Source organism: Manihot esculenta, chromosome 5 (genome assembly GCF_001659605.2).
Source record: "Manihot esculenta cultivar AM560-2 chromosome 5, M.esculenta_v8, whole genome shotgun sequence".
NCBI lineage: Eukaryota > Viridiplantae > Streptophyta > Magnoliopsida > Malpighiales > Euphorbiaceae > Manihot > Manihot esculenta.
The window spans coordinates 6,207,173-6,228,453 of NC_035165.2; the positions used below are offsets into that span (position 1 = coordinate 6,207,173).

Below are 21,281 nucleotides of genomic sequence, written 5' to 3' on the forward strand. Positions count from 1 at the left end.
AATCACATCGAAAAGATAAGCACCAAATAGCTCTCTAGTGGCCTCCATCAGCTGAAAGCAACTGTCAAATATTAACCAGCAGTGGCCCCTCGTGCTGAATAATTGGCTTATATGGCTCTCTCTTCTCTTCCTCAACTCCCTAATCAAGCTTCCTTTACTTGAACTCATTAATTAATAGTGCTTATGATGTTAAAGAAAGAGAAATCTGGATTGGGTTGGTGACATGGAAGTCCACTCCAATCCGATACAAGCAAACGAAAGCAGATCAAAGAATGAAAACAGAAGTCCCAATCAACATATATATGTGTGGAGAGCAATGCAGTTGAACAAGTAGGAAGAAGTGGGCGACATGATTGGAGCACCACAAAATACAAATCATGGGTGTTGGGTGGAGGAAGAGAAGGAGGCCACCACCCAGCACCACCAGCCTCAGCCTTGTTTCATGTAATAAGTTTTTGTGGGAAATTAAATTCTTTCAGGTTTATTAATAATAATAATAGCATAGTATCCACATATATATCTGAGAGAAGGACAAGGACAAGGACATCTTCACCTCATATTACCCATCACCCTTTTACAAAATCAGATGGCCAGAAACAGACACAACAACTAGCTCTGAGCTATAATTATAACAAGAATATTAATACTGTCTATTTTTCTTGTCTCTTGGCTTTGTAGGATTTTGTGGTTTTATTTGTGTCCAGGGTTGGGTGGACAGAGTGATAAGGTTTGGAGGAATGTCATATACAAAAACTAGCTTTCCCCTTTATTTATTTATTTTAGATTTTGTTGATCTCAGCTTGCTAGCTTCTATTCTAAAACCATATACTCTTACTTTGTTATATCATTATCATGCATGCATGGCTATTGGCTACCAATCAAAACCTTCATTTCTTTCCTGAATTTCTGGAAAAATACAACAATGGATAGAATTTATATGCATATAGCCAACTACCTCTTATTATTAATTAATTACTTAAAACTGGAGTTATTATTCATTTCAGAAATGGTCAGGTAACGAATCAAATCAGTGAAAGACTAACTCCATTACATAGATTGCCGACACTATAGTGAGAGGAAAAGAAATGAATGTTAAAGGGCTGAATTGCAAAATAGCTGTAAAAATATGCAAGTCGATGATGACCATATCCGGCAGAGTATAATTCTGCCGTACCAACTTGCTATAGATTTCATTATATATGTTATTGACCAGAAAATTTTATATATGATACAATATTTTCAGTAAAAAGCATCAATAAATAATAATTTATTATTATTATTTTTTACGTATATGACCTATATACAAAGAGGGTATAGTTCTTGATTTAATTAATAATTAATAGATGTATTTTATTTATTTTTTTTGAAATTGATCTGTTATTATTATTATTTAATTTCTAGGCACTTTTTGTTGTTTTCGCCGCAAGATTTGACTAACCTAAACCATGCATAATATAATTATATAATGTTTCGATTAGAAGCAAAGAACAATAATAATAATAAACTAATCGTCGAAATTTATCAGATTCTATTTCCATGATTAAACCCATATATTTGTATAGGTTAGGGGTGAGCATTCGATCGGTTCAGTTTAAAATCGAATTGAATTGAATAAATTAAAAATTGAAATTTTAGTGTTTATAAAAATCGAACCAAACTAATTTCGGTCAGAAACCAATTTGAACCGAACCGGTCTGATTCGATTCGGTTCGATTTAATTGGTTTCGATTTTTAATAATTTTTTTATTTTTTACTCTTTATTTTTAATATTTTAAAATTTAATTAAAATATTTTAATCTTAATATGATTTAATTTCTCTATATTATTAAAAAAACATATTATTATTACTAATCGGTTCGGTTCGATTTTTACAGTTTTTTTCTGATCAAAACTGAACCGAACCTAAATAACTGAAATTTTTAAAATTAAAAACTGAACCGAACCGAAATATATAAAAAACCGAATTAAATTTTTAAATTAATTCAGTTCAATCGATTTTTTCAATTTAAACCGAATACTGCCCAGCCATAGTATAGGCAGTGCTAAATCTATTTAGAAAAGAGGGGTTAATGTGATTTTTATAGGTTAATTGCATAAAAAAATTTAGTAATTATTTTAACATTTTCAATTGAATGTACTTTTGTTAAATTTTAACATTAACATATAAATTTCAATTTTTATATATATAATATTGTATTCGTTCTATAATTTTTATTTATTTTATTTTTTTATATATATTAAAAATTAAAATTTATATGTAAAATATTAAAATAAAAAATATATAATACTGTAACACATTAAATTTTATTAAATATTAAAAAATATTTTAAAAAAGTTTTTAAAAATAAAATAAAATAAAATTATTATAATTAATTTATATGTTATTATAGTTTAAAAAAGAAAAGTAAATAATAATTTTAAAATAATAAAAATTATAAAATGAAAACGTAATAGAAATATATTTTCATGAAATTTAATTAAAAAATTAATATTGATGAATTTGAATTTATGGACCATTGAATAATTGAACTGAATTTCATGTATACAAAAATTAAGTTTTACATGTTAATTTAAAACTTTAACTAAAATTACACCCATGCAATTTAAAAGATTGGAACAGTAAATTTAAAATTATAATGTTTGGATAAAAATGTAAAATATTAAAATATAAATTTTATACATATGAAATTGACTCAACATAAAATTAATTATTCAATTATATTTTTTATAACATATAAAATTATAATATTATTTTAACTAAAAAATAAATACTACCAAAAAAATATGCTAAAGAATATCATAGTATTGAGAATCCCTTTTTCAAGTTTAGTAGACTTTGATAAGAAAGTCTTCCTTTCTGAAAAAGGAGGAGCTTCTTTCTCTTCTCTCCATCTTGCCCCCCTCTCTCTCCTTCTCTCTTTTATCTTCTTTGCTTTTCTTTTTCTTCTCTTATTCATTATTTTTCCTTGCATTTCAAACTTTTAATATCTTAATTATTTTTTAAATATTTTTAAATCTGATTTAAATATTAAAGAATTTTCACGAAAAATAGCTCGATAAATCCCTAACTATTTTTTTTTTTTTGTAAATTCCTTGTAAAATGGAGTATTAGAAGAGTCATATGAAAAAACTAATGAAAAAATTTCTTCATAAGTGCTTTTCAAAATTGGACCGGTTGTCCAATTGGTAATATACTTGATTAACAGGTTTTTCTTCAAGTGCTTTTCAAAATCGGACCGGTTGTCCATAGGGGTGAGCAGTATTCGGTTCAAACTGAAAAAATTGACCGAACCGAATCGATTTGAAAATTTAGTTCGATTTTTTATATATTTCGATTCGATTTTTAATTTCAGAAATTTCGGTCATTTTAGTTCGGTTTGATTTTTATCAGAAAAAAACTGAAAAAATCGAACCGAACTGATTAGTGATAATAATATATTTTTTCAATCATATAGAGAAATTAAATTATATTAAAATTAAAATATTTTAATTAAATTTTAAAATATTAAAAATAAAGTGTAAAAAATAAAAAAATTATTAAAAATCGAAACCGATCAAACCGAATCGAATCAGACCGGTTCGATTCGATTCGGTTTCTGACCAAAATCGATTCGATTCGATTTTCATAAACACTAAAATTTCGATTTTCGATTTATTCGGTTTTAAACCGAACCGACCGAATGCTCACCCCTAATTGTCCAGCTGGTAATATACTTGATTAACACTTGTAGTCGTTTTGACTAATTCGAATCAATAATATTATGTATAAAAATTAAAAATATTGAATAACTGTTATATTAAAAATAATAAAATATTCAAAATATGGTAAAATTTAAATAAAATTTTAAAAACAAAATAATTCTTTCTCGTTTTTTTTTTCAATTTTGATAAGTATAATCTTTTTTACCATCATGATTTTAAGACAATATTTGATTGCAATGTGAAAAGATAAAAAGTACCAGTAAAATTTATATCTATAAAATCCAATAGCATTAATAAAATTTTTTAAATTTTACAAAATATTTTTTATTTTAAAAAGAGTAAGTTATTTTTAAATTTAATTTGTTTTTAACAGAAAAAAAAAATCTTTTAATATTTATTAATTTTTTTAAAGTGCTTCAAACGATTGTATTTGAAGCACATGGCTTCCCTGAAGCCCAACTTGCCATACAATAAACTCCAAAATACATGTCAGAGGATAGTTACATTTCACATTTTTACATACCCACTTCATTTCATTCATTTATCAAGAGAAATCGATAAGCATCAACCTCTCCAACCCTACCCTAACTTTTTTATTTTTAAGGAAAAAGGCCCTAAAAACGTATGGATGCCCTAGCTCCACAGGGATGGATTGGGACACTGCCCTACTTTTTAAGGAATGTTATGTTACGTATACCCATTTTCTTCAATCCTCAACTCATATCTCGTCCCATTAATATGAGAATATATGGAAATTTAAAGTATTTTAATGAATAAATTCTTGTAAAAGGAAAAAAAGAAAAAATCATGATGTTAAGGATCCCAGAAAAGCAAATAAGAGCACATGGATGATCATGTGTAATGAGGTCAGTTGCATGTTGGCTGTTGCTCTCCAGCATGGGTCCTATGGTTGATAGTTACCAGGCATTCGTACACCAGTCGTACACCTCAACTTGCATTCTGTTTGCCGTTGGAGCATTAAAATTACTGAAAATTGCCTCTTTCAACCTCATTATGATTCTACCTTAGAGGATCAAACAAAGAATTTAAAGAGGAAAAGGTAGGAATAAAATAATTTCCAATCCATCATTACTAGGCTGCACCTCCATATCATCATGAGGTTACAATTAACTTGTAAAAGCGAAAGCTTCAAACTTTCCAAGAACATGGGTTCTTTTCATACGAAAGATATGATGCCTTAACGATTTTATAGATCTGATCGGTGTGAATTCAAACTTCATGGGTGTTCGAATTCAAAAATATAATATTACATACAAAGGGTGTTTTGGGAAAGATAAAATCATACATGAGGGAATGGGCCAGGTGGGAATAACGATAATAACTACCATTAGCATATTTTTATATGAAATCCAAAACTATAATCACTGGAGAAAATGAGATCCCAAGATGACTAAATACTATAACAGTGAAATTAGAAGAGAGGGAGAGAAATTTAAGTAGCAACCCAAAATGTCCCCCAATTATTAAGCAAGCTTTTGCTGCCATTCCCACCTTCCTTGCATCTGCTTGGCGTAGGCAACTTCTCTATCCCCATTTCACCCCCACCATTCCCAATATTGTCCTTCGATTTCTCCTGTTCCCAGTTGTCTTCTTCATCTTCAATTTCCTCATCATCAGCTGATGGTTCTTTCACTGGTTCTGCTGCTACTTTGTCTTGTTCTTGTTCATGGTCAGGGTTAGGGGAGCAGTCCTTCACTATGTGAAGCTTCAGCCGGCCATCGATGCGCTCTGAGAGAAAATAAGATTGGCAAGAAGACAAGCTTACTGCTTTCAGAACTAGACGCCCATCTTCTCTGTGGGCCTTAACTTGAATAGTAGTGGATCCGCTAATCGATGTTAAAGGAGGTGGAAAGCTAGCGCTTCGACTGCTTGTCATTCTTCTTGTTTCTCGAGATTTTGATTTGTCCCGCGGGCTCTCATGGTTCAGGTTTGATATGGAAATTAAAGCCATCTCATCGCTGCTTTCTCCTCCATCGTTTCCTGTCTCACTCCCCAAGCTTTCAGTGCACATTTCCAGGCTCTTTTCGTTGAGCATCGAAGAAGAGCGTTTAAAGTTGGGTGGGGTATAGATTTTGTCCTTCTCGGTGGCTTCTTTAGTGCTTTGAGCGGTGTTGCTGGCTAAAGATTGGAGGAAACTCCAGCCACCCATGTCAACATTATCGTTGGATCTTTTGGATTCACCATCGGAGTTAGGGACAAAAGACTTGCCTTCTGGAGTTGAACAACGGGAAATGTTGTTTTTTGGTGGAGCCAATTTTAGCCTCAAAACACACGGTTCCACCTGCAGGCGGGCTGGCTCCAAGCATGACTGGAGGCCCTGACAATAACTCGAACAGGACATTTTCACAATTTGAAATGTGGAGGAGGAAAGAAAAAAACAGAGGAAATGAACAAGAAACAGAGGAAACTTTGTTTGGTTTGAAATGGTAGAGTTTTGGAGGTTTATGTGATCAAAAAGGCAAAATTAAGATCACACAGGACTCTAAACGAAACCCAAGATTTATTTTTGGTAGAATTTTGAGATGAACGGCTGTGGGAGAGAGATTAAAGAGAAGGTAAGGAAAGAAGGATTGAAAATGAAGGAGAAGTGAAAGGGGTTGGACGTGAATTTATAATCAAGCTTTATGCGCACTATACAATAGTGAGAAAGGAGGTGGATAACTTTTTATGCCACTAGAGCTGTGGAATTTTTTTACTCTGCCACACATTATAAAAGCAAAAATAGAAATTCCAAAAAAGTGAAACTTGAAAATAACACAAGACTATCACTGAATTACATTGATAATAATCAGTAATTTCAATTTTTTTTCCTTTGGATAATCAAGTAATTGAATTATGGAACATGGGTAATGACTAGACTAAAAAAATTCTGTAGCTTTGATAGTGAACATCAATTTCTCCTACCCATTTTCAATGTCCTGCCAGAAACAAAACAGAGACCAAAATTTTTCAGATTGCTCTCTCTAATATCTTATGTTTGTCAATTCTTTAAAAATATATAATAATTGAAAAACTATGATTCAGCCCCACAGAAAAGAGACTGAAGAAAAGATTCTTCTTTCATTGTCAACACCAACCAAGTCACTAGACTAGCTTAATTGAATAAAAAATGCAAAAGGCTTCCACTATATTAATTTGATTTTAAAAAGCTGAAGACCCATGATCTGGTTCAACTGTGATTAACTGAAGATTAAACCCAGTAATAATTAATCAATTTATTACAACCGACCATATGAAAATGAGAAGAACCCATTGGTTGATACCGAATATTTTTTAAGGAAAAAAAAAAGATCTCAGCTGCCTTTAATGTCTTCAAAGGCAAGGCAAAAGATTAAAGATGGCCTCCCAAAGTTTTCAAGTCTGAATGATAATGCATGGTGAAGCTAGCTTAGAAGACACACCTCGAATTTCAAGAATTAATAGATAGTCTCTTTTCTATATATGGAGTGAAAGATGAAAGGAATTGTAGCATCTCATGACTGGCTTAGTGGCTTTCTCCAGCTGCCAACTTTTCATTGGTGTTTTAAACAGATGCTGGAATTGTACGTGCATGCATGTTGCGTTAAAAAGTTTCAAGCTTTGTCGTAGCCACATAGATATTCATACAAATATAATTCTTGATCTTCCACTTGAGTCTGTGTGTTTATATATATTGAAAAAAAATTCATGAATAAGAACATATTGCTTTGCGTTGTTTAAAGTTTGAAGAACATATTGCTTTGTAATGGAAGAAGAAAGAAGAGAAAGTTAATTATGGTTTGAAAGGATTTTAAGTTGTCTGAATCCTAAGAAAAGAAATCTTTAGTTGTAGCTAGAAGGCTAAAAAAGAATATGTGCCTTTTGCATACTCTCTCTTAGCCCTAACCATCAAATTTGCTTTGGTTTTTTTATATTAGCCAAGGAAAAAGGAACTCCTATAAACCTATGGAAAAAAAATAATAAATTATGAAAAATAATATCATCTTTTTAAATGAGAAAATTATTTTTTTAAATAATTTATATTTTTTATTAACTTGTTTTAAATAGTAAAAAATATAGAAAATATTGTGTATATAATCTTTCAAACCATTCAAATATTGTGCATTTATGGTTATTCTTTCCTTACGCATTACTAAAAATAAATATATCTTGATTTTAATATGTACAATTTAAAATTTTAAAAATTATTTTTCATTAATTATTATTGTAAAAGATATTTTTTATATTTATATTTTATAATTTAATAAAAATAATTTAATTTATTATAAAAAAAATACTGTTTTATTAAATAAATTTTAAAATGACATATGTATTAATTATTAAAATTAAAAATAATAATAAATTAAAATAAAATTATAACTATATTTTAAACAAAAATATTTAAAAACAGTTATCTACAAAAATTTAGATTTTAATATCTTAATTGTTAGTTTATTAATTTTTAAAAATACCTTAATTTTAGTTTAAAAAAAGAAAAGGAAAATGCAGCTGTTGGACTAGTGTGTCTAGCAAATGGACACGTCTCTGCATGTCTGTCAAACGCGTTTAGACAATTTTTTTTTTTTTATATATAAATAAAAACAATCCTCAAACATGATTTGATGGATAGCTTTGATATGTTTAGTTTAACAGTTGTAATAACTGATTATAATCGGAAAATAATAATTTTTTACAGTTAATATATATTAAATATTTAATAAATTATATTTAATTATTATGATTAAAATATAAAATAACTAATAAAAATATATATTAATTTATTATATTAATAAAATAAATATTAATTTATTTTACAATGTGTATTACAATTACAAAATAGAGTTTTTTTTCATTTATAATATAATAATGAATATTATAAATTAGAAAAATAACTGTTTTAATTATTATTTATAGTATTTTTAATTTATTTATTATATTTTGTTATTTTGAATAATTTATTGATAAAATTTTAATTGATAAAATTTTTTTAAAAAATAAGTTAATTTTAATTATTTAAATATTTATTAAATATGAATCGCATTTCACAATTAAATTAAATATTTTTTTTCTAGTAATTAAGTTGGCTGATTTTTTTTCTACGACCACCGATTTATATAAATTGGGTTTCCGTTGGACTCCATAACTTATATATGTATAATCCCTACAATCTAGGTCAAGATATTTATTTTATTTGTCTTCTACTGAAAAGGGTCTTTAACCAGAAAGACTATGGAATCAAAAAATTCATGGCTTAAACAAATTAGCATGTCAACTAGGCGCACTCATGCCTTTTGACCATTATAGTGGCGTTTGTCTTCCACAAATCATGCCCCCTTTTTCCCTTGAAACATTTTTCAATACCTAAATTAAAAGCAGAAGCAACACTTAATCAATGCAACAGATGACACTTGGCTATTGGCTAATCTCATTGTTAATTGCACATATTATTTATTAATATTTAGGAAAAAAAAAAACTTTATGGACAATTCCAATGGATACCATTTTTTGAAGCTGCCCAATTTTTCATGCATGGATTGACGGAGCCCACCAATTCATTTTAGTTTATAATCAAAGGTGGCACACAATACTATCAATATCTATTTAGCATTTCCACAATAAGAAAAAAAATTTATCCCCTTGGCCCTTAGCTTCGCTTTGGATAAGAAGGGAATGGTAATCCTGCGCAATATGACTTGTGCTCACGCACTCAGCAGCAACCAGTTGTTGAAATTTTATACAAGTGATCAAAAATACATCAGCCACTCAAGAAGAAAAATCAGGTCCACACATAAAAATAAACACGACAAAGGGAATAAACTTTGATTAGTTCCCATTACTAACTTGTGAAAATTAAGGTTAAAAATGAGAATCTGTCTCATCTTTCTTCTCTCAAAATAAGAATAGGCGAGACCTGATCCTGATGGTCTGCGTCCTGTGGAAGATAATTCTTTCAGGAGATTATACACAATTTAGATGTTCTGCTAAAAAAAAAATCAAAGATTTTATTTCCGCATCGTTTCTTGCAAATGGATGTTCTCATCCATGCATAATAACATTTTACATATACTCCCCCAACCAATCTGGTTTGACTAACATTACAACAATGCACTTCCCTGTTCTTATACTCTTAACAATAAAATGTAATGCAACTCATGATACATGAAGATTCTGCACTTCTACTTGCAGTGTTCTAAGTTTTTCCTTAACATCCGATAATTCATTTTGAACGTCTAAAAGTTTGTCTAGCCTTTGTTGTGATGCATCTTTGTAAGGCTTGCCAATTTGTCTTACAAAGTTTTCTAAATTCGTAACAGTTTCCAAGAGATCTTTCTGCATCGCCTCCTCAATTTCACGTGCCAACCCATCTGCAATCCTACTTATCTTGTCTATTAAGCCTTGCTTGCGGGATGGGAAATTTGAAATTGCTATAAACCTATCACAGAAATGAAGAATCAAACACATATTAACAAACTATCACGAGATGCAAAGGATCAATTGATTTGTGCAACATATGTACGATCTACAGAATGAAGAAACTAAATGAGGATAAGGCAGAATGCGTGACTTTTGAATAGTCTACATTGAATTAAGAATTCAATCCTTCAATGCAATGACTCACATATAGACAAAATTTCACAAAAAAATTTTGGCAGTGAGGAGTGGAGAATAACTTACCCTCCAGCAGAACAAAGGCCAAGAGCAAGAAGATCCTCTAAAGTGGTTGGTAGCACAGATGTTAGAAGAGAGGCAGATAAACCAGCAGCTCCTAGTCCACCAAATGTTCCCACATACTAAGAGAGCAGATAAAAAATCACCTCAGGTCACTGAATCGTGCATCGATGAAAATGTAAATAAATTTACTGCATAAGAATTCTATTTCATCTAAAATAAAATAAACTTCTAGCACAAGTCTTATGAAACAGCACAAAAGTGATCAGGTCACAAGAAGACAATTGAATAAGAGTTGATGAATCAATTGAAGTATAATATTTCAATTTGAAGTTAGTGCTGTGATGAAGTAGATACAATTAAAAAGAATGCAGTTTATAGGTTCCGTTTCAAAGTTTCAGATTAGAAGGAAAAATTTTCATACTAGTGTTATTTTATAAGAAAAAACATAATGCCAGAGAACATTACTTGGACTATGATGTACATTCCTTAATAATTCTATTTTTCTCAAAGCCATCTCTGAGCATGAAAGAAATAGACTCCTACCACAATAGATCTTGGGCTTTTGGAATGTTAGATGTTATGGGAAGAACATCCAGTGTCATCAATATAACCGGGAACAGAAGGATCAAGAGAAAATTAATAACTAAATAAGGATAAATTACAATGATCTATCTCACACATCCAAGCAAATAAAATTTCAAAATATAAATGACATACAGCCACATAAAATGATCTAAACTCTGTGCTACCAATCTACTGCTACAATAATACCTAAATCTTAATGCATTTCCATCCATGTTCCTACCTCATAAGCAATGTCACTCAATGAAACCTAAGAGGTGAAAAAAAATTCTGTTACAAATTCCCTTTGAATAAAAGAAAAGAAATAATTCAAATCAACGTGGTTTTCATTATTAGACTAGGAATGTGGTCATGTTTCTCCATAGAATTCATTATTAGACTAGTTACTTGTTGGCAATGCCAACTTTTGCAAAGGTTCTAAAATGCAAAACTTTTACAACTCTGATTCCTGTATCAAGTAGTTTGAAAAGTTCCAACTTATTTCTGAGATATATTTGGACTAACCAATTCACGTATTTCTTGTTCAAACAGCTTGGAAGCTCCACCAGCACTGAAGTTCTCAATCACTTTTAAGCTGAGGACATTGACTTTTTCAATTAAATCATAGGTCTCCAAATGCATCTGTGTGTTTGAATTGATAAATGAAGGCCATCTTTTTTCAAAAGATTCTTGGTATAGCTTCCCTTCACGAGCACTATTTGATTGTAACCACAATCCATATTCTTCAAGTTCTTTCTGCATAACCAGATAACATTAGAAAGAATAGATAAATAAATGATAAACACTTAAATATAAAGATATTTGGATTCAGATATACTGAGGAAACATGTTGCAACAAAATAAAGTTCTGGCAGAACTTCAAAATGCAAGCTGAAAACAGATGCAGAATACCACAAATCACCTAACTCCCACATCACTGCATTCAATGGTTTTAGGACTTCTAAATTCTTAAAGAGAAAACAATAAAAGACACATGCTCCCCTCAGTTCCCAAACAGGTAAGATCCATTAACTCACTTTTGCATCTACAACAGCTGGACCAATTATATCATTCTCAACCCTGATGGCTGCTGGAGTCAATGCAGAGTTTTCCCCTTTGAAAACATATGCTGTGACAAGATTAATGTTTGATATTTGTAGGGTGGATTCCACAAGCTCCTGAACACGGGATTTTGTCTTTTCAATCTGCAAGTTCATTCCCAGTACATTCAAAAACCAACAAATTTTAATTAGAAAAAAAAAGGCTGCTTTACCTTCTACTCGGACATGTGTGTGTGTGTGTGTGTGTGTCTCTGTTTGGACCTTGGAGGGAGGGATAAAAGGAGGAATAAATACTTGAGAAAAGTTTACCAGCAATGAAGTTTTCCTTCTCCAAGAGATGCTCTCCTTTTCCATCTTCATGGTCAACTCTTTCACACTATCAATTAATTCAGTCACATTGGTCAAATCCTGCTCAGCATATTGGCGTTCTTGTTCCACAAGAGTTTCACAAGTACAAAGTATTCGATCAGCAATTGCAATTGGTGTCTCAAGTTTAAGCTTCATTCTTTCCATTCCTGTTTCTGTTGAGCCATCTAAAAAGCTATGTAAAAATCTCTCAAGTTCATAGAAGCTATTGATTTTCCACTGAGATTCTGAAACTAATGATTTGTTATAATCTACTTTAATGTCAGAAGAAGCTGACAATTTTGCTTCAAGAGCAGACCGAGCAGAGACTGGATATAATGTCACGTTTTCAGTGTTCAGCAAATTCCTTGTGTTCTCCTTGATGAATGATACAGCTTCCTCAAGCTGCAAAACCATGAAGAACAATTAATAATGCTGTATATTGCTAAGCGGCTATACTAAACATAGAGTGAACAGGCTCACCACCACAAAATGGACAAAACAATTTTTAAAATGGTTCAAAAACAAACCTCACTGCTACTCTGATAGAGGTCAGATTTATTTAACACAAACACAACTTTCTTCTTCCACTGTTGAGTGTAACGCAGAAAAGCCACCTGAAATAATTATCAGAAGGGAAACGAAATCATCCTTGGACATAATATTTCCTAAACGTTAGTCACTATTGAGTCACGTAGATTCAACGCTATAAACATGTAAACTGTGCACTTCTTCAGATTATATAATATCATAATATGCATGGAAAGTGTAAGAAATTGGTTTAGATTTAGAAAGATGTCTGCATCATTTTCAGTCTAGAATTTTTCTACTTCCAAACTCTCATATTTGAGTTTCACTACAAGAGTCCCGTTAACCTTTAAAATCAATGAAGATATATTTACAGAATCCTCGATACAATCTAGTTTTGTAATGCAGAGGAGTAACAAAGAAAGTTCTTGAGCAATGATTATATTAATAATATTTTCATAGACAGCAAGCTATATGCATTTGGTAACTGCAAAACAGTAGCACACTATATGCTAACCCATTATCTTTTAAAAGAAATTACAAACTTAAATATCATGCCATTTCACATTCAAGAGGTGCAACTTCTCATTTATACCTCACTTTCAGTTAATGGTCGGTCAGCAGAAATGACAAACAGAAGCAAATCTGCACGAGGCACAAATTCCTCAGTAAGGCTCTGTTGCCTTTGAAGAATGACATTAGTCCCTGGTGTATCAACAATGTTCATCTGTTTGCAAGGTAAAATAAATAAATAAACAAACAAATAGATTAGATATACCACATAGAGCAGCTTACCATGAAATGGTATACAACTTTACTATTTGAATGGCATGTGATGCAGTCAAGAGAGAAGATACAATTTAGAAATTATTATGCTTTAAGTTTTCAATGTAAATTAAGAATTTTATATTTCTAATACTAAGGAAACATAACTGGGAAATGATATTTTATTTTACTTGGGAAGTTTTTTAGTATTCCTACTTAATATTGGTTTAGCATTCCTAATTAGTTTTTTTTTTTTTTGGATGCCTAATGCAAATAGTAATAGGACTAGATGATCTTCAATATTTACCTATGTTCTCTAGGCATTTTGAGCAAGTGTAGAATGATAACATTATTGACAACTAATAGAATTTGTGAATTTGTTTCTATTCCTTTTTGAGAATTAGTTTCTGTAGAAAATTCGTTTTTCCTTCTTGACAACTTGTTCCTTTACCTTTTCTGTTCTTCATGCTCAATAACGGAAATTTTCCCTTTCATTTGGTTTACTATTTTACTACATTGTGCTTTACTTTTCAAGCTACCTTTCCCTTTCACCATCCTAGACAATTGCATTATTACTTTCAGTTTGCAACCAGAGTAGATCACTAGCACTTATTTGTCAGAATTCTCTTTGAGACGCCTCAAATTTCTTTAGTTCAAAGTGGATAGCTGGGCCACCCACATGGCGAACAAGAAAATGCAACTAAAACCCATTTGCAGTGTGCCATTCCAACCAAGCTTAGACTTATCATTAACTTTTGTCACAATTTTAATAAGAAAATTACAAATGGTGTAATGCATCAAGGGAAAACATAAAGTGCAAGGCAGCATAAAGTGAAACTATTGAATCATTTGAAAAACAGCAACATGATCACTTTATAGTATACAGCACAGACTTGTTAACATTAGTGGCTGCAATCCAGTGTTCAAATGATGCACAGAAGAAATTTTCCATTTAAAAGGATCAATGAGACTCAGTGCTAATTAAGTTGACTAGCAACTAAAACTTCACGCATATGTGCACTGAATTCTTGCACATGTATGTATCTGTGTGCATAAACATACACTTTCGAAACCTAATAATTATCAAAATCAGGTATTTTAAAGGAACATATTACCTAAGAACTAAATTTAGGGCTATAAATGAGATCAAGCAAAATACTCACTTCCTTAAGAATTGGAGCAGGAAGGTAACATATATATTGACCATCGGGATGCCTTTCACAACGTTGTGGATCTTCAGAATTATACTTAGAATAACATAAGAAAGTAATCTCATTGGTCGTTGGGACAACGCCCTCTTTAAGGTATCTTTCTCCAAGAAGTGCATTAATAACAGTTGATTTACCAGAATTAAACTCCCCCTGGTACAAAGACAAAGAAATCATTGAAAGGAAGGGGGGAAAGCACTCCCAATAGAATTTTGTAAAGTTAAAGGCACAACAACAAACCAATCTCTACAAAATTTTGATTCATGCAAATGATTTTTTTTTTCCTTTGAGAAAAGAAATACAAACAAACAAAACGAAAGGATGAAAAAGCAAGAAATGTAAATGTAACATCTTTCCCTAGTTTCAGCAAAATTAAGAAAATAAGAGAACAGCCTCTATAAGTAGGAAAGACAGAGAACATGTGAATTGACCAAATATATAGTCACAAAATAATGTAGCCAGCCTGTAAAGATGAAAATAAGAATGTTAACATGTTTATGAAATTTCTAACCAATTCTTTGCTTATTCAACACGTTTAGTACGAGAACAAATAAGCTGACTCGGAACAAACAATAGAAAGTGGAGGGGCAAACTTATAACACCTTTTAATCCAAAAGTTGATAAACGAAAAATGAAAATCAAAGGTCCCTTAAATTTTGAAGTCTTTTAAAGCAAACAAAAAAAGATTTATTTGAAATTTAGAGCTAATACCAATGTATATCCCTGGAACCAGAATTTGTTGAAGTTCAGCACACAATTACCACTATGGCCAGCAAAAATGGCTCATCAATTTGAGAAACTGCGTCAATTAGAAGTGAAACCTCCTTCATCTGTCACTCAAAACCAGTACCCTGATTCAGGCATAAAAGGCAAAAAAAAGAAATTGATAAAATGTAGAATAATCCAATAAACAAATTCAACTACCAAATTCCTAAAATGATTACCTGAGGAGCAGCTTTATGAATAACATTTATGCATTCAAATAATATTGATCTCTCTGCTTCTATAAGTTGTTTTTCTCTGTCCTCCAATTTAACAAAGCCTGCAACCCTCTTGTCACCTTTAGTATCATTTTCCACATCCACTGGTTTGAACTTATTGAAGCTTCTGGGCTCGCTTTCTGTTTTTTTTTCTGCTGCACTTGCAGTGTTAAACAATTGGCTGAAAGACTCATCATCAAACAATCTCAAATCTTCTAATGACATAACTAAACCACCAGCACCAGATTTCAGCAATTGTGATGCCTTCATAATTGATTTAGCTTCTCTATGTGAAGAATAGATAACAAAGATTGGTATTTTCACATCCGCAATTCCAGAGTACATTTTTGCATCAAAATATTTCTCCTGTTCAAGACCATATATTAGGAAATCAGCGCCTTCAGAATTTGATGCACTCAAGGCAGCCCTAGAAGTCTGCACATTTCTGCCTACTAAAGGGAGAACTATAGATTCAGATTTGGAATCCATCATCATGTTTCTTGCCACAATGGCAGGAAGACCTGTAAGAGAAGGAGTAAACGCACTACCTTCACATCCAAGGATTACAGATAGAAAACCACCAAAAACCAAAAAATAGAAAACAAAAAAAGGTAATGAATACCACAACTACGAAATGATATATGACATGACATGCACGGGGTTTGGGTTGCAGGTTAAACAGCAGATATCCAAGCAGCAAAATCCTAAGAATCACAACACTATGTTATGATAATAAAGAGAATAGGGGCTGTGGTAATGTATAGGAGGAGAAACTATACATAGGGAGCATTATAACTGTAGAATCATCCAAAAATTAAAGTACTTCTCTCTCTAGTTTTCTCCTCCTCTCTTCTCTCTCTAATTCTATCTACTCTGCAATTCTCCCCTTCCCTGCTCTACCATTTCTTCTATGCCTCTCCCATTTCCTCTCTTCCTGATATGTTAAGGATTCAATCCTTAATGCACTAGTATGTGAAAAATTTATACTGATAAAATGACAATTAGAAAGGAATTACTATCCAATGCATATAGAAATCTCATGTAGATATATAAACATCCCAAGTGAATAAAGTCACATTCAATAGTCTTTCACCTTGACGTTGAGCATACAGAATCTATTATCTAATGATAAGGAAATCAATGAACAGTTGACATTTTAAAAACTGGAAGGATAGACTTCAAGATGAATGATTTTTTTCTACATAACATGGTAAAATACCAAGCTCGTAAATTCAAGTTCTTGAATGAAATCCAAATATCAGAATGGAACAAGTGAGAGAGGTAGGGGTGTCAAAAACGGAGCTTTAAATAACTCTAGCTCGGCTTGTCAATTTTTTCTTGAGCTCGAGCTTGACTCGAGTTTTAACATACAGCTTGAGCTCAGATCATTTCAAATTTAATAAACTCAAGTTTTACTTAAAACTTGTTTATAATATAAATGAGTCAAACTCGAACTTAGATCATTTAAAATATTAAATATTTAAATTAAAAAATTCAAATATAGTGGATCCCAAATAGGCCTCACATAATGGTCATTGCCATCTTCACAAAGAAGGAAAGGGAGTTTCCCTTTTTATAAAGTTAGCACCCAGCCACCCCAACCCCATTTACATTCAAAGGATGTGGAACGATGTCTCCAATCACTTGTTCTTTTTTTTTTTTCTAGCTTGTACTTTATTTCATAATCAATAAATAAATTTAAATTTTCATCTTAAATAAATAACCTAAAATTATAAAACCTAATAATGTACTAATTAAAATTTATTATAATGCATATGAATTTTTGAGGAATAGATTTGATTTTTTTTATAAAAAAATCATATTTCAAGGTTTCAAAAATATGTTGCTATACATAAAAAGTCCTTTCTAAAATCACCAATACACTTATAGCTCGGTTAGCAATGCTCTTCACCCAAGTGAGGTCCTAGGTTCAATTCATGGCTATGCACTATTTTCTTCTTTTCTTTTTCCCCCCTTCTAGAGGTCTTTTTGAATTTTTTTCCTAGATAAATATTTAGTTTCTTTTTTTTATTAGCACATGATACATGTATATTAATTATTTTGACTGAAATTTATTATTGTATAGATGATTAATCATAACTTCTACATATTAACACTTCTTAATTCAATGATTAGGAATAATATACTAATTACATACCTTTAGTTACATGTAAATTTTAGTGAAAGAAAAATTGAATATCATTGTTTCAGTGCATGTAAAGTTGTCAAAATAAGCAGTAGAAATATATGTGCGTGTATTACACATTTAATTTTAAAATCACTTCTAGTATTTAACTCTTTGTAGTCTATACACACATAATACCTTATATAATGTGTTTATATACAGTTTAATTATAACAAAACTAATTGCATATTTATAAGTTGTTATTTGTTAAGTATCTTATATAATATATCTTACAGCAAGACATTAATTATATAGCCTTTAACTAGAAACTGAGAATTAGAATGTATATTATATAATGCACGTATGATGTTTTTCTATATGATTAAAAGTTGAGAAAGATGCATATCATCTAACTTTCTAACTTTATTTGAAATAATTATGACCCAATTAATGTCATGAACCTTTGAGTTAATTATACTTTTAGTTTCATAATTATATTTCATTTAACTTAATTATATCATAATTTTAGATAATAATAATTGTTAATATATTATTTATAGAATAATCACAAACCAAATTAATATATTTATAACACTAAAATATAATAATTAATAAGCTAAATTTCAACCTCATGAGCTAAGCTTATAAGCTTGTAATGAGCTAATAAATGAGCCATCTCTTGTATATTATCAACAAGCTTAGCCATGAACCTATGAATAACTAGGCTCATAAGTCTATTAACCTGAGTTAGTTCACAAGCCTACTCTATGAACCTATAAAAGAGTGGGCTTGTCAACTTAAACAAACAGAGCATTAGTGACAGTTAAGAAAAAGAGTTAAGCCGAGCTTGAGCAACTTGTGAGGGACTAGGCTCATTTACATCCTTTGGAAGCTCAAGTCCATAACACTGAGTTTGGCAAGAGTTTAGTAAAATAAGGTTCTCAGTGTAAGATTTTTAAAAATTTTTAATCTATGATTTTTTATTTAAGAAATGAAAAAGTTTTTAAGATATTTACAAGTACTAAAACCTACTGACTTAATGTATTAAATTAGTAATTTTTAAGAATATGCAAAAATCTTGCATATCTACTACGATTACTTTAGAAAATCTCCTGATGCTAAAAGTTAAAGAGCTAACAACAATAAGCCGTAGATAAAACTAATATAATTAGAACTCAACAGGGAATAAATTAAGCACACCTTGATCAGAGAGCACAACCCCGTTAGCATTAACAGCAGCAGCGATATCAACGCGCTCTCCAATCAACAAATACGCACGATCCCTCACAACCGACTTCAACAAACAAGCTGCCTCGTACAATGTCTTACCGGTGCCATCACCGCCATTGAGGACCACGATTCCAACCCACTTAGACACGACCTTATCAATCAAATCCAAGGCATCACCACCACTCAAAACGTCATCGGGGACAAGCTGGAGGACAATATTAGGAACCTTGACTTCGGGGCGCTTGTACCCGCCAGGAAACAGCGTTCTTGGCTGCAGCTGCGGCTGCTCTGTCGAGAAGTCCTGATTGACTGGTTGTCCAAATGAATTATTGGCGAGAGAGAGGATAGGGAAATGATGGGTTCGGTGAGGTGGAGATTTGAAGAGAGGGAGTGGGGTAAAGAAGGGAAGGGAAGGGGATAGGAAAAGAGAGGGAGTGGAGACGCGGAGGGAGAGAGAGGGTGTCATGGAGGAGGTAAATTGTGTAACTCCTCTAGAGCTCTGGTTACAGAGGAAGGGTGACCGCGTGAGGACTGAGAAGAAGAGCAGAGGGGCTTTATCTTCAACTAAGATTTGCGTACGCTTGTGTTATCACCTTATCCTTTGTGGACCGGGAAAAAGAAAGGAGCCACTGAATATGGAAAAGCTATCACCTATAACGCACGCGGTCCCATTAAGCTGTTTGTCTCGTCTCCACCTTAACTGCAATGGATTGATTATTTCGGTTCCCCCCGCTCAAAAATGGATAATTATGCTTTATTCCTGCTATAAAAATAAAAATAGACATAATTAATTTCATATCCCTCTATTTATAATTTTTAGGACAAAAAAATATAAATAAATAATTAATTACAAAACAGAAAAAATATAAATTAAAAAATAATTAATATAATTTAATAATAAATTTTATATAAAAAAATTACTTTTATCTCTAAAATTTATTATAATTTTTTAAAAAAAGCGACATATTCATCCATATACTTCAATTCTCTCAGAATGAAAACAGTTGTGTCAAAATTACCATTAATAAAAGATAAGAAAAAGAAATAGAACAATTGATGAACTTGATAAGCGTGGAACCTCACCATTCTTTCAGGCATTTTATCAAGCAGGAAATATACATCACACAACGTAAACATATAGAAAAATTCAACTAAAAATCTGAATACAGCCCAATAACCCACGATACTCTTAACTGTTTAAAGTACAACAAAATGCACATCTTAACACTTGCAAAAGAAAACACAAGTATTCTACGGAATAGGCATCTACCATCCTCAATGACGACCACGATGTAGCCATTCTATCATTCCACATTAAAAAAGCAACACAGCTCGAAATTGCGACGCGAGCAATCAAAACTTCAACGGCTCATTCTTCAGGGGACTCAATCCAATTCAATTCGCCATTACAACTGAAAGAAGCTTTAAATTCCATCTCATATGCAGTGCACAGCTCCAAGTTTTCCATTGCAATATGATCTTCAGCTTTTAATGACGCTATTCCAATTTCTCCACTTTAAAAGTGGTATTTGTTTTATTTTCACGAGTTCCATTTAATGTCGACACCAACTGAACTGCGTTGCTTTGCCTTTTGCAAGCTGCTAGTGGGATTGGAGTAGAGGCCTAATCTGATAGCCCAACGATTATATTTTTTGAAAATTACTAATTAATCTTTATATTATAAAGGAATGCACTAATTAATCGATTTATTTTAAAAATAAATTAAAAAAATTATTAATTTAATTCAGTTTGATTAATTAAAAATCAAATTGAAAAATTTACATTCTTTTACAATTCCATTATAAGTATTTAATTTAAATATATACTTTACTAATTTAAATACATATTTTTAAATTCTCGCATCTAACTATTAAAATTTTATTGATTCATTAAAAAAACATATCATGTCATCATAATATAATAAAATATAATTACTAAAAATATTTAGATTTTTCAACTTTTTACAAATTTACCTTATATTATTAAATTAATCAATTTAATCCTTCACTTTTAAATTTTCACCAACTATATCTAACCATTAAAAAAAATTATTAATTTACTATTGTGTTATTAATTTTCACCAATTATATAATGATGTAGCATATTTATTAGTGGGTGAAGAAAA

General features: G+C 31.1%; 2 protein-coding genes across 7 annotated transcripts; both read right to left on the bottom strand.

Moving 5' to 3' along the window:
- Positions 1-5,032: 5,032 nt before the first annotated feature.
- Positions 5,033-6,326, bottom strand: LOC110615074 (protein FANTASTIC FOUR 2). The gene has a single exon (XM_021756779.2). The coding sequence runs from the start codon at positions 6,062-6,064 to the stop codon at positions 5,156-5,158; it is 909 nt and encodes a 302-aa protein (XP_021612471.1). The 5' UTR covers positions 6,065-6,326; the 3' UTR covers positions 5,033-5,155.
- A 3,337-nt stretch (positions 6,327-9,663) lies between these two features.
- On the bottom strand, positions 9,664-20,761 carry LOC110615255 (probable transmembrane GTPase FZO-like, chloroplastic). 6 transcript variants are annotated; one of them, XR_002487930.2, is made up of 12 exons: positions 20,427-20,761; positions 19,127-19,919; positions 15,766-16,322; positions 15,583-15,651; positions 14,777-14,974; positions 13,444-13,575; positions 12,851-12,937; positions 12,285-12,725; positions 11,952-12,119; positions 11,440-11,666; positions 10,357-10,472; positions 9,664-10,114 (listed from the first exon to the last, which is right to left on the bottom strand). XR_002487930.2 is itself a non-coding variant. In XM_043956745.1 (11 exons), the coding sequence occupies exons 2-11, from the start codon at positions 19,620-19,622 to the stop codon at positions 10,055-10,057; spliced, it is 2,439 nt and encodes an 812-aa protein (XP_043812680.1). In that variant the 5' UTR covers positions 19,623-19,919; positions 20,427-20,760; the 3' UTR covers positions 9,664-10,054. The 6 variants fall into 6 exon arrangements, 3 of the variants coding, with proteins under 3 accessions (XP_043812680.1, XP_021612740.1, XP_021612741.1); XM_043956745.1 differs by lacking the exon at positions 10,357-10,472 and having other exon boundaries at positions 11,440-11,670; positions 20,427-20,760; XM_021757048.2 differs by lacking the exon at positions 20,427-20,761 and having other exon boundaries at positions 11,440-11,670; positions 19,127-19,895.
- Between the last annotated feature and the right edge of the window lie 520 nt (positions 20,762-21,281).

Coding starts and splice junctions, on each gene's coding strand:
- LOC110615074 (XM_021756779.2), bottom strand. CDS start 6,064: ATGTCCTGTTCGAGTTATTGTCAGGGCCTCCAGTCATGCTTGGAGCCA.
- LOC110615255 (XM_021757048.2), bottom strand. CDS start 19,622: ATGACACCCTCTCTCTCCCTCCGCGTCTCCACTCCCTCTCTTTTCCTA. Junction 12,938..13,443: donor GACCATTAACTGAAAGTGAG/GTATAAATGAGA, acceptor TAATTATTTCAG/GTGGCTTTTCTGCGTTACAC. Junction 11,671..11,951: donor CAGCTGTTGTAGATGCAAAA/GTGAGTTAATGG, acceptor CTGGTTATGCAG/AAAGAACTTGAAGAATATGG.